The 12,370-nt window shown below is 33.5% G+C and overlaps 1 protein-coding gene across 2 annotated transcripts; it reads right to left on the minus strand.

Annotated features, from left to right (window-relative positions):
* Positions 1–28: 28 nt before the first annotated feature.
* On the minus strand, positions 29–5,063 carry LOC147540379 (AP2-like ethylene-responsive transcription factor PLT2). Of its 2 annotated transcripts, none has more exons than XM_086641383.1 (8): positions 4,542–5,063; positions 3,945–4,329; positions 3,769–3,851; positions 3,192–3,280; positions 3,033–3,106; positions 2,327–2,377; positions 2,062–2,138; positions 29–963 (listed from the first exon to the last, which is right to left on the minus strand). In XM_086641383.1, exons 1-8 carry the CDS (start codon positions 4,684–4,686, stop codon positions 242–244), a joined length of 1,626 nt encoding a protein of 541 aa, XP_086497509.1. In that variant the 5' UTR covers positions 4,687–5,063; the 3' UTR covers positions 29–241. The 2 variants fall into 2 exon arrangements, with proteins under 2 accessions (XP_086497509.1, XP_086497508.1); XM_086641382.1 differs by having other exon boundaries at positions 3,945–4,338; positions 4,542–5,034.
* Between the last annotated feature and the right edge of the window lie 7,307 nt (positions 5,064–12,370).

The raw sequence follows: 12,370 nt of genomic DNA on the forward strand, positions 1-12,370 counted from the left end.
GTTCAAATCTAGAAATGAAGTTTGTAAGTTGAGAAATCAAAAGCATTAATTAGTTGGAGAATACATCAAGTTAACATTAATTAGGTATATCAGCCCTAATCAACTATAATTAAAATAGTTGAAATCAGAATAGACCAAATCCGACATTAAACTAAAACAAAAGCAAAGTTCATAATAAATAGTTCAACAATTACCCACTATAGACCCATAACTCTCCCCTTTCTTGCAGATAATCTTCTCATCAATTATCATTCCACATTGTGAATGAACCAGCATTTGCCCCATTATCATGAACAGATTCCGGTGCCGGCCAGCCATACCCATTGGAGTTCATGTCATAATCAACCTTAACAAGCCCAAGATCCGTCATCGACCCCATTCCACCTGCACTAGTGCTACCCGGCGAATTCACAGCCATGGAGATTCCACTACCAAAGTATGATTCATCGTAACCAGTGCTAGAGCTCCCATTGCTTCCCATTATAGATGAAGATGTTCCCATACTCATTAGTCCATGAAGCATTGTGGGTTGGTTTTGATAAAACCCTTGATGAAACTGGGTAGATCCTTGGTTTAGTATACTGTTAGAGTTCTGGTGAAGGTGAGTGTGCATATAATTTTGATGAATTTGAGGGTCTTGAGTGAAATGATAACTTTGTTGGTTTTGTAAAGCTAGTAATGGTTGAGCTTGCTCAAATGGTGGAACCATTGGATAACCTTGAAACCCACTTGAATTTCCATCGTAGAAGCTCGAACCGATAGCTTTTATCTCCTCTCTCTTTCGCAATGTTTCTGCATCTTGAGTCTCCTTTAATCGCTTCGAAGCTCCCCCAATCGGCAATGTGTTGCTTTCAAGAATGCTTTTAACGTCGTATCGGTTCATATCGAAGTTAGTTACTGCACTCAGTCCTCTGAACTTTATTGCTGCAATATCATAAGCTTCTGCTGCTTCCTCTTCAGTACCTATACATATGATCAAGATATTAACCATAAACTAGTCCAGTCGAAGATTTTTGTTTTTTTCCAGAATGCTTCTTTCACTTTGAGCCATACTTAGAGTTTGACTTGGAAGCTGATGTAACATCACCCGGACCACGTAATTTCATCAACTTATTTTTTTTTAACTCAATAATATAAAATCAGACATACGATGACAGCTTGTTCGCGATTCCTCTTTCTTTTATGTAGATTTCTGACTACCTCACTTATTCAATATAAACTTAGTCGTTTTATTAATCAAAAGGTACAAATTATGTTATATCAATGCATTGAGCGAAACATTGAGTCACACTAGAGTGATCTCTAGCATTCCCTTGTTTTTATGAAATGACAGACTACAATGCTACTTTGCTGACAAACATGGAGCCCGACCAAGCAAAATGTCAGCAAGCCGTCAAAAAGTTTTGCTTGGTCGAACCATTTCTTGTCGGGACAAGTAGCATTTCCCAAAAGCAAATATTGTTCTGGAATAGCTAATGAGAAAGTCAAACGAAAACTATATATAGATTTCAGAATTGAAGCAGCGTTTTTGTGAGATTTCAGAAAAAGCAAATAGTGTTTTTGTGAAGTTAGTCTTCTCATCTAACTTCTGTAAGCTTTTTTTAATCAATGAAACTATTCTATTTCTTCCAAAAAAAGAATTGAAGCAGCGTAAGATTTCAGATCGAAAGTGCTTTAATTATCTATGTATTTCCCCTGCCATAATCTGATCGATATGGCTCGAAAGGAAGAACGTAATTTTGAAGACAAATTATGAGAAAGAACAATCGTTGGAGAATGTCATTATATCAGTTAAAAGTCTCATTTACTACCGGCTTCTTCCCAAAACTGGTTTAGAAACACTCTTTTTAGTCAAATAATTAGAGATCGGGATGCAATATGTAGGCTTTGAGCCATTTGAAAGATATTTGTTTTTGTATTGTTTTTACAGGGTCTGGATGGCGCCATCTTGGGTTTCACAGTTGCACCCTTGCTTTGAGTTTCTTAACGAATGATACTATTTTGCCTCTTAAAAAAAAAGCTATAGATACCTAGAGTTAGAAGCATAATGTGAGAACTTACTGAATGTTCCCAAATATAGGTCTTTGTTTCCAGCTACCCTCCCAATTCTTGCTTGCCATCTACCATGTTGATGGTGCCTGTTCAAATAACTTACATGAGAAAGAGAAAGAGAAAGAGAGACATAGGAACTAGGAAAATGCTATCTGGCTCGACCAAGAAAATGGCCCGAACAAGACAAAAAGTTGACGTCTTGTACAAAATTTGTTTTGTCGGACTAGTTCGAGCCAATTTTGTCAGGCAAAGTAGCATTGTTGTAAGAATTAACCTCGTTACTCCACGATACATAGAAGCACCCCTAGAGAACCCACTGCTTTTCCTGTAATTTATATTTGACAAAAAAATGAGAAGACTCTAAGTCAGCAATATTAAACCCTAAATTTGTTTCAACATAAAACTAATAGTGATAATACAAGTTGAAGCATAGGTTTCAAAGAATAATTAATGGTCATTAAGTGTTCTTCAAAATATTTCACTAAGTACTAGATAAGAATCATTTGTAATTAATATTGTTGTCATGAAGAGAAAAACATCTAAAGATGCAAATATTAACCCTAAATTTCAACATGTAATCAATGTTACTGTCAAAAAGAATCTGTTGATACAAGACAAACACTCTTCCTAATAATTAACAACACAAAAACCTATTAGTTCATATTGTCATGTTTGACCAAATAAATCCTCTTTTAGGTTTTTTTTTTAAGGAGTAATGATAGAGAATAAGAAAAACTAAACGACTCTAGGTAGAAATTTTATGTGGCTTCTCTTGATTCATTGTTTAGTAGATCAGAATCATCGAAAACACGAATCACAGCAAGTCACATAAGATTTTTTCTCAGAGTTTGTCTAGTTTTTATTTTTTTTTCCTAACATTTTTGTTTTCTAAGGCTTCTTCAGTGGTAACATGTGTGTTTCTCTACTATGCTGACCAGAGTTTGAATCTTACTGTAACAATTAAAAAAAAATCGGCTTACCTTCTGAGAGATGCCACAAATTCTTGCCTTGTCATATGCTTCATCTCTTCTAATTCTTTCTCGTAGATAGTTATCTGAAACGAAACATTAGAAAATGAAATGAAACAAGAAACAAACAACAAGAAAGATTGATATAACAAGAAAAAGAAAGTAACATACAGGAAAATTTGTTGTTGTTGAGGTTCCCCAGTACTTAAGAGCAGCTAAATCATAAGCCCTAGCTGCCTTTTCTTCCCTATCATACCCACCTGTTTGAAAACATTTGAAATGAGGATTTTATGAATCTTGACAAGATAAAATCATTTTTTTTTTCTTTACTTAGATCCTCTACCATTATATCTACTTGATTCAAATATAATCTTGTGTTCCTACCCTTCCATCTCATTTTTCGAATTCTAATTCGAAATGAAAAAAAAATCATATCTTGTACATTTTGTGTCAACCCTTTTCGATCTTTAAATAGTAAAGTTCGAACTCTGGTCTCTCCTTCGTTTTCAATATAAATGTAGAATTGCATGCCCAAATTACAGAATCAAAGGGAGCAGATAGAGATTAATAGGTTGCTAATGAAAATTGTGGAATTCATATAAAAGCTTAACTCACCAAGATAGACTGCATGGATGAAAGAAGCAAGCATAAACCATGATCATTAAGAAGCAACACAAAGTTAGTAAGTCATCAAAAGATTTATGATATTAAAAATCATAAAGATAGACTAAAACTAGAATAGTTTTACCTTGTCGACCCTTTCTCGACTGACCTTCCCTCCTACAACTATTATCCCACAGGTGAGCTTCATATCTCCCGGTCCATCTATGCCTGCGGTAAAATATACGAAGAACTTGAATCTAGCTAGAACAATTTGATTGATAGATGAAGATACTTGGGAAACAAGTACTAGTTGATACCTACTTCGTTACACCTCGATATATCGATGTTCGTTGCCCAAATGTATCAATAGCTCTCCTTGGTGCTTCTTCAACTGCATTAGTAGTTCCACCAACACTAGTACTACCTTCACCATTGGAACCCTTACCAGTACCCATAGACAATGTCAAAGATTGCAGATTTCCAACAGTTCCTTGAGATTCATAGTCTTTGTTGCCACAATCGTCGGGAGTGAGCTCAGATACTTGAGAATTATTGCAGTTAGATAAGAGGTAGTCAGGTTGAGCCACTGTCATTTGGTTGAATGGCGAAGGGTCTGTTTGGTTGTCGATTTTCTCAACACCGAGAAAATCCGCAATCTTTGGTACTTCGCTTCCACCGCCATGAGATGAGTTCATCAAATTCCAATCTGTGAAGTCTTAAAAATGATCAAAAACAATAATGTTATATAAGACTAGTTTAAGTACAAGAAGATCACTTTTTTTTTTTTGAGAAGATAAAATAGTATCATTAATGAAAAATCAATGCAATGGCAGAAGCCTAGATGGCTAACCATCCAATACACAGACAAAAGACAAGAAGATCACTAGCTACTAGGAATTAATCGAAAGCAATTAGTACCTGGGTTTTGGAAAGAGTGGTCCATGTTATCATTAACCAAGCCAAGAGAGAACTGATTAGGTTGATGAGATTGAAGATGACCAGACAAAGAAGTATCAACTGGAGAAAGAGGAAAAGATAGCCAGTTGTTGTTCATGGATCCCATAGTTCTTGATAGTTGATTAGGGTTTAGAGAATAGTTAGTATGTATCAGAATTATAGTATTCTACAAAGATGACAAATATCAACAAGTATCAAGCCAGGGTATGAAAAACAAGACTAGTTAGAGATAGAGAACAGAAGAAGAAGGTTCTAGGTGAATTGTGTTTAAGAGAGAGTTACCAACTAAATCATACTTTCTAACATATGTACCTCTCCACACTCAGCTCTCTCTCTCTCTCTCTCTTTCTCTCTCTCTAAATCCACAGTTTGGATTTCTAAAAAGGAAATGTCTCACAGCTCTCACTCTCCTCATATACTAAGTGTAGAGAGAGAGAGAGAGTGAGAGAGAGGTGAAGGTAGGGACAAAGGATAAATGTATACATATTAGAGCAAGAGTGATGCCAGGGAATAAAAAAAGACTCTGAGCAGAATTCCTATGTGGCTAGTCGTGATTCGTAATTCGGTCGATTAAAATCACTGGAAGCACGAATCACAACAAGCCAGATAAAATTTCTGCCTAATTTTTCTGGTTCCCTAGCATCATTCTTGTTTTTTTTTTTTGTTCCCTAACATTTTTCTGAGAGCAATGATACTTTGCACGACCCTTAAGGCCCGGCCCAACTGACTTAGGTGGACGGATAGAATATAAAGAGAGAGAGCAAAGGAGGTTAGTTTTTCTCTCTAAATCTTGTGCGTCTACCTAAGCAGTTTGGTATTATGTCGGCTTTAAAGTTAGGCAAAGTGTCTTATAGAGAAATATTAATATTACAAGTTGGGGAGTTGTATTTAACTTTCTATCTCTCCTAATCTAACTCTCAACTATTTTCCTAAATATTCAAAGAAGTGGGGATATTCTTAGACAGTTTAGTAGGGCCAACATAGCCATCCATGGTATATTCTTAAGTAGTTTAGTGGACTGTGGACATGACCTAGAAAAGAGTCTTTAGCTACCAATCTAGGTTTAGGGTTTTTCAAGGTAGTCCCATTGCCTAATTGTGTGTGTTTTATGTTGGTTACAAAGATAAATACCCTCTTTCCATCTGAAAAACTGTAACCCTAATGTTTTTTTTGGATCTCCACCATGAAGAGAACATACATCTTGTTCTTTAAGGCCTTAGCTATAAACCCTAGCTAGCTAGAAACCCTAGCTACCCACTCAAAAAGAAGTTAGTGTATTTTATGATCACGAAATATTGTAATTCACACGTACTATATTATTATAAATGTAATTCCTTGTGTGATCTGCTGAACTTCTCTTCTCTCAAAACCAAGTACTTGAACCCACTATTCTAGGTATTTTAAAACCCTAAAAGAGATAATTAATATTTTATTTCTTTTAAAAGAAATTGGTTTTGACTTCCATTTTCTCTTTCTTCATCACTGTCATCCTCTAATCACTACACCTCTCTATATCTCTAATATAGAAATGTAAATGGATTTAGATCATTAGTCATCCATATTATTCATCTAGGGTTACATTTAAGATGACTTAGTAGCTTATTTTTGCAAGGATTTTCATTGAAAATATGTAAGCTTAGTAATAATTTTATTTCACTTGTAAACAAACCAATAATTTGTTTGAAGGTAAACAATTCTTTGTTTGAAGGTAATATATGTATTTGGGTCTTAAACTTAAGATGTAGAGAGTGGAAACCAACTTGACAACTACTCCAGCTGGCTAAATAATTTTTAGTGCCACAAAGAAATAATAAAATAATATTTAATAAAAAAAACCTAGTTAAGAACTAGAGAATGATTAGCAAAACTGTACAAGTATTAAAAGTTCTAATCCTAGATACTTATGCACAAACAATATCTCCTAGACCTGTGGACCTATGGTAACACAATCATATAGAGTTATTGGTTGTCAAAGGTGGTAATCAAGAAAGCGGTTGATAGTGTTGACATAAATTCTAAAATTCTGAAAGTTCTAGATTCGATTTCCAAGAGGGGTGGAATTCATGGTTGTTGAATTTAAGATATTAAAAACATAAATAGTAATAAGTTTCTCGGGCCCGAGGCTCTGTGTTGTTGAGTTTTAGGCCCCTTATCATTATGTTAACTACTTATAAGATCAAAAGGGTTTCTTATCTTACATGACAATACAATACCACAATGTTCAAAATATAACTTGGGCAAACAAGTATAAGCTATTTAGTAGGAATTACATACATAGTTAATCAAGTGTAGCAAATAGAAGTGGGTGGAAGGCATGACTATGGAGAATTTAAATGAATGCTTGTATGCTTCTAAATTCTAGCATTTCACAATCGAACTTCTTCAAGTTTTTTGGAAATAAATTTGAATGCTATTTCTTTTTCCTTTCTTTTTTGCAACTAAGTGAACCGTACTTCATATTTATTGTCACAAAACCCAAAATTTTTGGTTCCATAAATGTCTAAATAAATATGTTTTGAGTTTGATTAGGGTTGTGAAATTGATGGTTCTTTGTAAATGTCACTAAGGTATGCTTTGGGAGTACACAATTATGACATTAAGACATAAAGAGATAGATTCATAAGACTCAAGAAGAGAAAATCTAGGATGTACATAGATGGTGATGCTTGGGTGTATCGATAACCTTGTATTAAACTATATTCCTTCATAATAGTGACCTAGATAATACACATTGGCTAATATAATGAAACCCCTAAAATGATTACTAAATTGATTTTACCACTATAAATTCATAAAATTAAGGAACTTCACAGTAATTGAACAAATGTGCGTGTGTGCTTGTGAACAAATATCTTCACAGTAATTGAACAACGAACCGACTTTCGAGTGAGAGACTTTTTTAAGTTTGTGTAAATCATAATCACAAGATCTCAAAAAATTGCGTTTGAAGATAGAAAGTATGCCACCTTAGTTTTAAGTTAAGGGAAATTCCCACTATTTTATTTATGAAATAAATAAACAAAATATTCAAATAATGAAATAAAAAAAAAAAATTCAAGCTCCCACACATTGAAATGGTATCTAATTAAGAGAGTGTGATATGTTTTTAATTACATAATAATCAATAATTAAATGTTAATTACAAAAATATTACTTAATTTTTCTTATTTATATTCAACTATAATAAAAGAAAGCAAAACCCTAGTTACATCCCATTTGGTTTCTTGAAACTCTATAATTTCTTGGTTTGTGGTTCAAATGACTCCCCAAAACCCAGCATTCCCTCTCTCTACATCGTTTCTATACGTAAAGTCACTTAACTTTCTCTCTAATCCCTTTCTCTCTCCTATTTTTATATTAAACCCTAAAAGAGAAAAAAAAAACCCTAACTACAACCAGCACACACAAATACACATGCTTATGTTTTTATTAGGAAAAAGCTTTCTTGAATTGGAGATATATCTCTGACAATGTCTCTGACTTGACTTGGATTTGGAAGGCCTCTGATTTGACTCTGACTTAGTCTGACTTAGATACTTACATGCATATCTAGATTTTGTTCATATTATAAGAAAGATCAAGAGAACATCTAAATCTCTCATTACTTCTTTTAGTAGTTACATACTAGTTTCTTATTGATTACAATTAGATATAAATTATCTAAGCTATTTGATTTCTTTCTAACATTTTTGGGATCTTGCTTTAATTTTTTTCGCCGGTTATCTCCATTTTATAAATGTATAAAATAAATGTAAAGAATTTAGTACTAGATAATTTAATTTACAAATTTTAATATCTCTTATTTTATTTATTTTTTGGAAATTGACTACGATTAACGATAGTCATTACATTGACACTGATACATCAAAGATGTGATAAGCTCGATAACCGCCCATTCAAACTCTAACAAGACCGGGCCTATAGCCCAATTAAACAATGGCCTGAAGCCCAACAACTTTATTAATACCTACATAATCCCAATTCAAATAACCAAAGATTTCACGTTCTCTGGGATTCGAACTCAGGACCTCCAGAGCTTTCTGGAGTTTATGACAATACCTTGGACCACTTGGGTCAAGCTATAACATGATATTTTCACATGAAAATCAATTTCTTTGATTAATAATTAAAAAAAGATTAAATAACAAATCTTACAACAGGATCTAATATATAAATTTATAATAACATTTTATACTGAGTACATAAAGAGTTAAAACCAATTGAAACCAGAAGTAGAACTTTTAACATGTTCGGAATCTGGGCAGTACAAAATATGCTAATCAGAACCAACACGTTGTCACCATTAATTATGATAATCACCAACCACTTTGATAAATCAAAGATATAATCAAATTTGTGGTGCTATATACCTATCAAAGAGTACTAAGTAAAATTTTGAGTGTGACCAATGCTTGCATGTGTTGCTCATGTACGGACAATTAATTCTTAATTAGAATCATACAAAAAAGAAAAATTACCATGATCTGATCGAGGTAATTTAAGAAATTAAGTAAAGAATTCTAAGAGTTTTTTTTTGTTTAGGTTCCCCATATTGAAAGTGGTTGACCACTTAATTGGAAATCGCACTCATTCAAATCTTCTCTTACCCTAATAAGACTGAGAGGAAGTAATAGAAACAAGATTTAATCTTAATTTTAATGACAAATTAACCTAAAATATAATCTAAGTTAAGATATTCTTTTATATCAAATTGCAAGTTAAATTGTGATAGACTATAATTATAAACTTTTTTACTTTGATCTCTTAAAGAACTATAATTATAAAGCAATGAGAGCAGATTCTTTTTAGTATAAGAAGAAATTAATACCCAACCCTGACGGCCCAGCGTTAGTCATTCCTAACTATGTTCATATGTAACAAAATAGGTTAATATGATTGTTTCAAACTATTTTCTAACCCGTGATAAATTATGATTATATAACAATAATACATCAACAACTATGACGATCCAGACTCATGTTCTACTGATATTGTCTTCGTTTTTTACATTCAAACTCAAATTCAACTATGTGAAGTTTTTTTTTTCGAGAGCTCAACAAGCCCTCCCAAATAACCTTGACATCTCAAAATAGTGACAAAATGTCACGAGATTAGACTCTAAACGCTCTCCTAAACTATATGTGACTATAATAAGTACTAGATCTCATGACTAACTAAGCTAAAAATAGAAGGGAAATAATCTAGGGTTGAGTTGTGATTTATTCTTTTAATTAAACACAAACTACAAAATTTTAAAAAATGATCGCTAAAAGGGCGACAAGAGAAAATTGATATTAATTCAATTTTTTCTTGATTAAAGACTAAATTGCAATAAGGTATGTACACTAGGGTCTTCCGGTGTTAAACAAGTTCATGGTAGAGTTAGGAGATACCAACCAATAATATTTCTATAAAAGGGTATTGATACAACTAGCCTAACACACACACACACACATATAGCTTGGATTAGCTTATTATCGGTTTCGGTTCTATAATAATTAAATATTAATTTAACTTAAATATGTTTATAAGATCTAGTTAGACTGAATACAAAATCTTCTAAAACTTATACATTGGATTTTCTGTATGCTAAAATTAGGTTATATACATACTTCCAAACATAATAAGAACTATAAGAAAAAGATAAGAGAAGTTTGTCCACTTTGCTAGTTTAAAGACAAAACCCACATTATCTCAAACACATTAAAAAAAAGAAAACTAGGGTTTTTTTCATGATTGTTTAATGTAATAAGAACTAAGAGAGATGAAATTAGGTTGACTAAATTGTACCATAAAATGGAAGCAAGACCCACGTCCTACGCTCTTTAATTTCTCTCTCTCTATCAAAAACAAAAAAATACTTCACTTTTTCACATTTTTCAACTTATATTATATGTTAGCTAGCTTCCAAATGAAACCCTAATTCTGAAATTAAACAAAAACCCATTTTCATTTTATACACAATTAACAAAGTTTAATTCTCATAAACCCTAATACAAAAGAACAAAAAGAGTGAAAGAGAATGAAACACTTACGAGTAAATAATTCCCCAATTGTTCTTGACGTTCAGACTCTCTTTATCTCTCTAGATTCTGTGTTTGTTTCTCATTTTCTTCATTTGGATGAGAGAGATAGAGAGAAGAGAGAGGGTTCACTAGTGAAGACGAGTATTTAATTAAACTTAATGCTACTAAGCCCGATAACCCATTTCCGAAATTCCCCGAGAAGGCAAAGTTGTAAAATAACGTCATAAACGTGCCTTTTCGGGATATTGGGGTTAGTTGTTGTTGGGTTAAATAGGATTAATTAATTAGTAGGGTTTAAGTTAATTGGATGGTAATTAAAGGGGTTGGTTAGAGTGGGGGTTGACCAGGTTCTGAGCACGACGACCGACATCTGCCAGTTTTTTTCGGATTTGGGGATTGAAATTTTTTACTTCAGTGCATGGGCCGGCACTCGATTCGACCGTTTACTAAGTTACCATCTTACCCTTTACTTCTTCATACCTTAAACCAAACTACATTTATATAAGGGTTAGTTCTATTTTGGTCCCCATTTGGGTCTGATGGTAAATTTTGTCCCCAGTTAGAGTTGGGGGGAAAAGTCTGACAACCCGAACCCTATCATGGACACCTGAGTCCGTTACGATCCATGGACATCAGAAACTGGTATACGGGTTCAACTCGACCGGGCCAATAAAACAAACGGGTCGAGCTAAGAGTTTGGACTGGTAGTTGGCATTTTATTCGACCCCCTTAGTATTTGTCCAATGGTACTCGATTGCAAATTAGAAGAACTCAATTACGCGCTTTTAAGTCAAAAATGAGATTAAGATTTGTTCAACTTAAAATTAAGTCGAAAATGAACAAAAAAAATCCTAAATTGAATTAATTTTCGATTAAAGTAGATTGACCCAAAATTCAGTTGAAATATCCTACAAACAAATGTAGGCTCAAGGCCTCACAATGAAAAAGGAACACGACTTCTTTTACGTGTTTAGTGAGTTGAGCATTCTTTTTTTTTTGTAGAATCATGGCCCTATAACTCATGCTCTGTCATGTGCCTTATTAGGTTTGGTAGCGCCTAGTGAGAGGAATGAGCGGTGCACCACTTGGTTCATCTTTAGTTGTACCCAAGAATCAGATCGCTCGAAACCTGAATAATTCGATGTGGATGTGGGCTTGGGCAAATTCTGGACACCAATTTTTTAGTCGCCCGAGTTCGCCGATGAAGGAGTAAACCTGTAGTCAGCCGACCCAATCCTCATCTCTATTCTCAATGGAAATGTCATATTTCTGTCAAATTACTTATTGATAAATACACTTCCAATTAGTGTTATTTCACAAAATAGGGAAGAGAAATGTATCATGTGATTAATTTAAAGCATGATTTGATATTTCTTTAAGGCAGGAACTGGCATTAACTGTTAATTTATTGACTGTAGACTTCACAATTTTATATCGTCGTTTTCTTTCCACAAGTATACTGATCTTTAGTGTTTAATCGTATTCCAAATTCATCACGGGGAGCAGTCTTAGTCCCTTTTTTTTTTTTTTTTTTCTTTTTTTTTTTTTTTTTTTTTTTTTTTACTTTTTTCTATCTTGTTAATTACTTTTATCCTCCACATTTTGTTTTCTCTCATCCTCTCGATTTCCATACCAACTTCATCATGCAGCAACAACAACAACATTGACATCCTCCTCCCCGATGACCATCAACTTCCACCATCACCATTGGCATCTATCATCACCACGACATCAACCATTTAGCCTTCACTAACGGCTGATTAA

The sequence above is a fragment of the Eschscholzia californica genome, unplaced genomic scaffold (assembly GCF_041429995.1).
Source record: "Eschscholzia californica isolate CP2 unplaced genomic scaffold, dmEscCali1.0.p SCAF_5, whole genome shotgun sequence".
In the NCBI taxonomy this organism is placed as follows: Eukaryota; Viridiplantae; Streptophyta; class Magnoliopsida; order Ranunculales; family Papaveraceae; genus Eschscholzia; species Eschscholzia californica.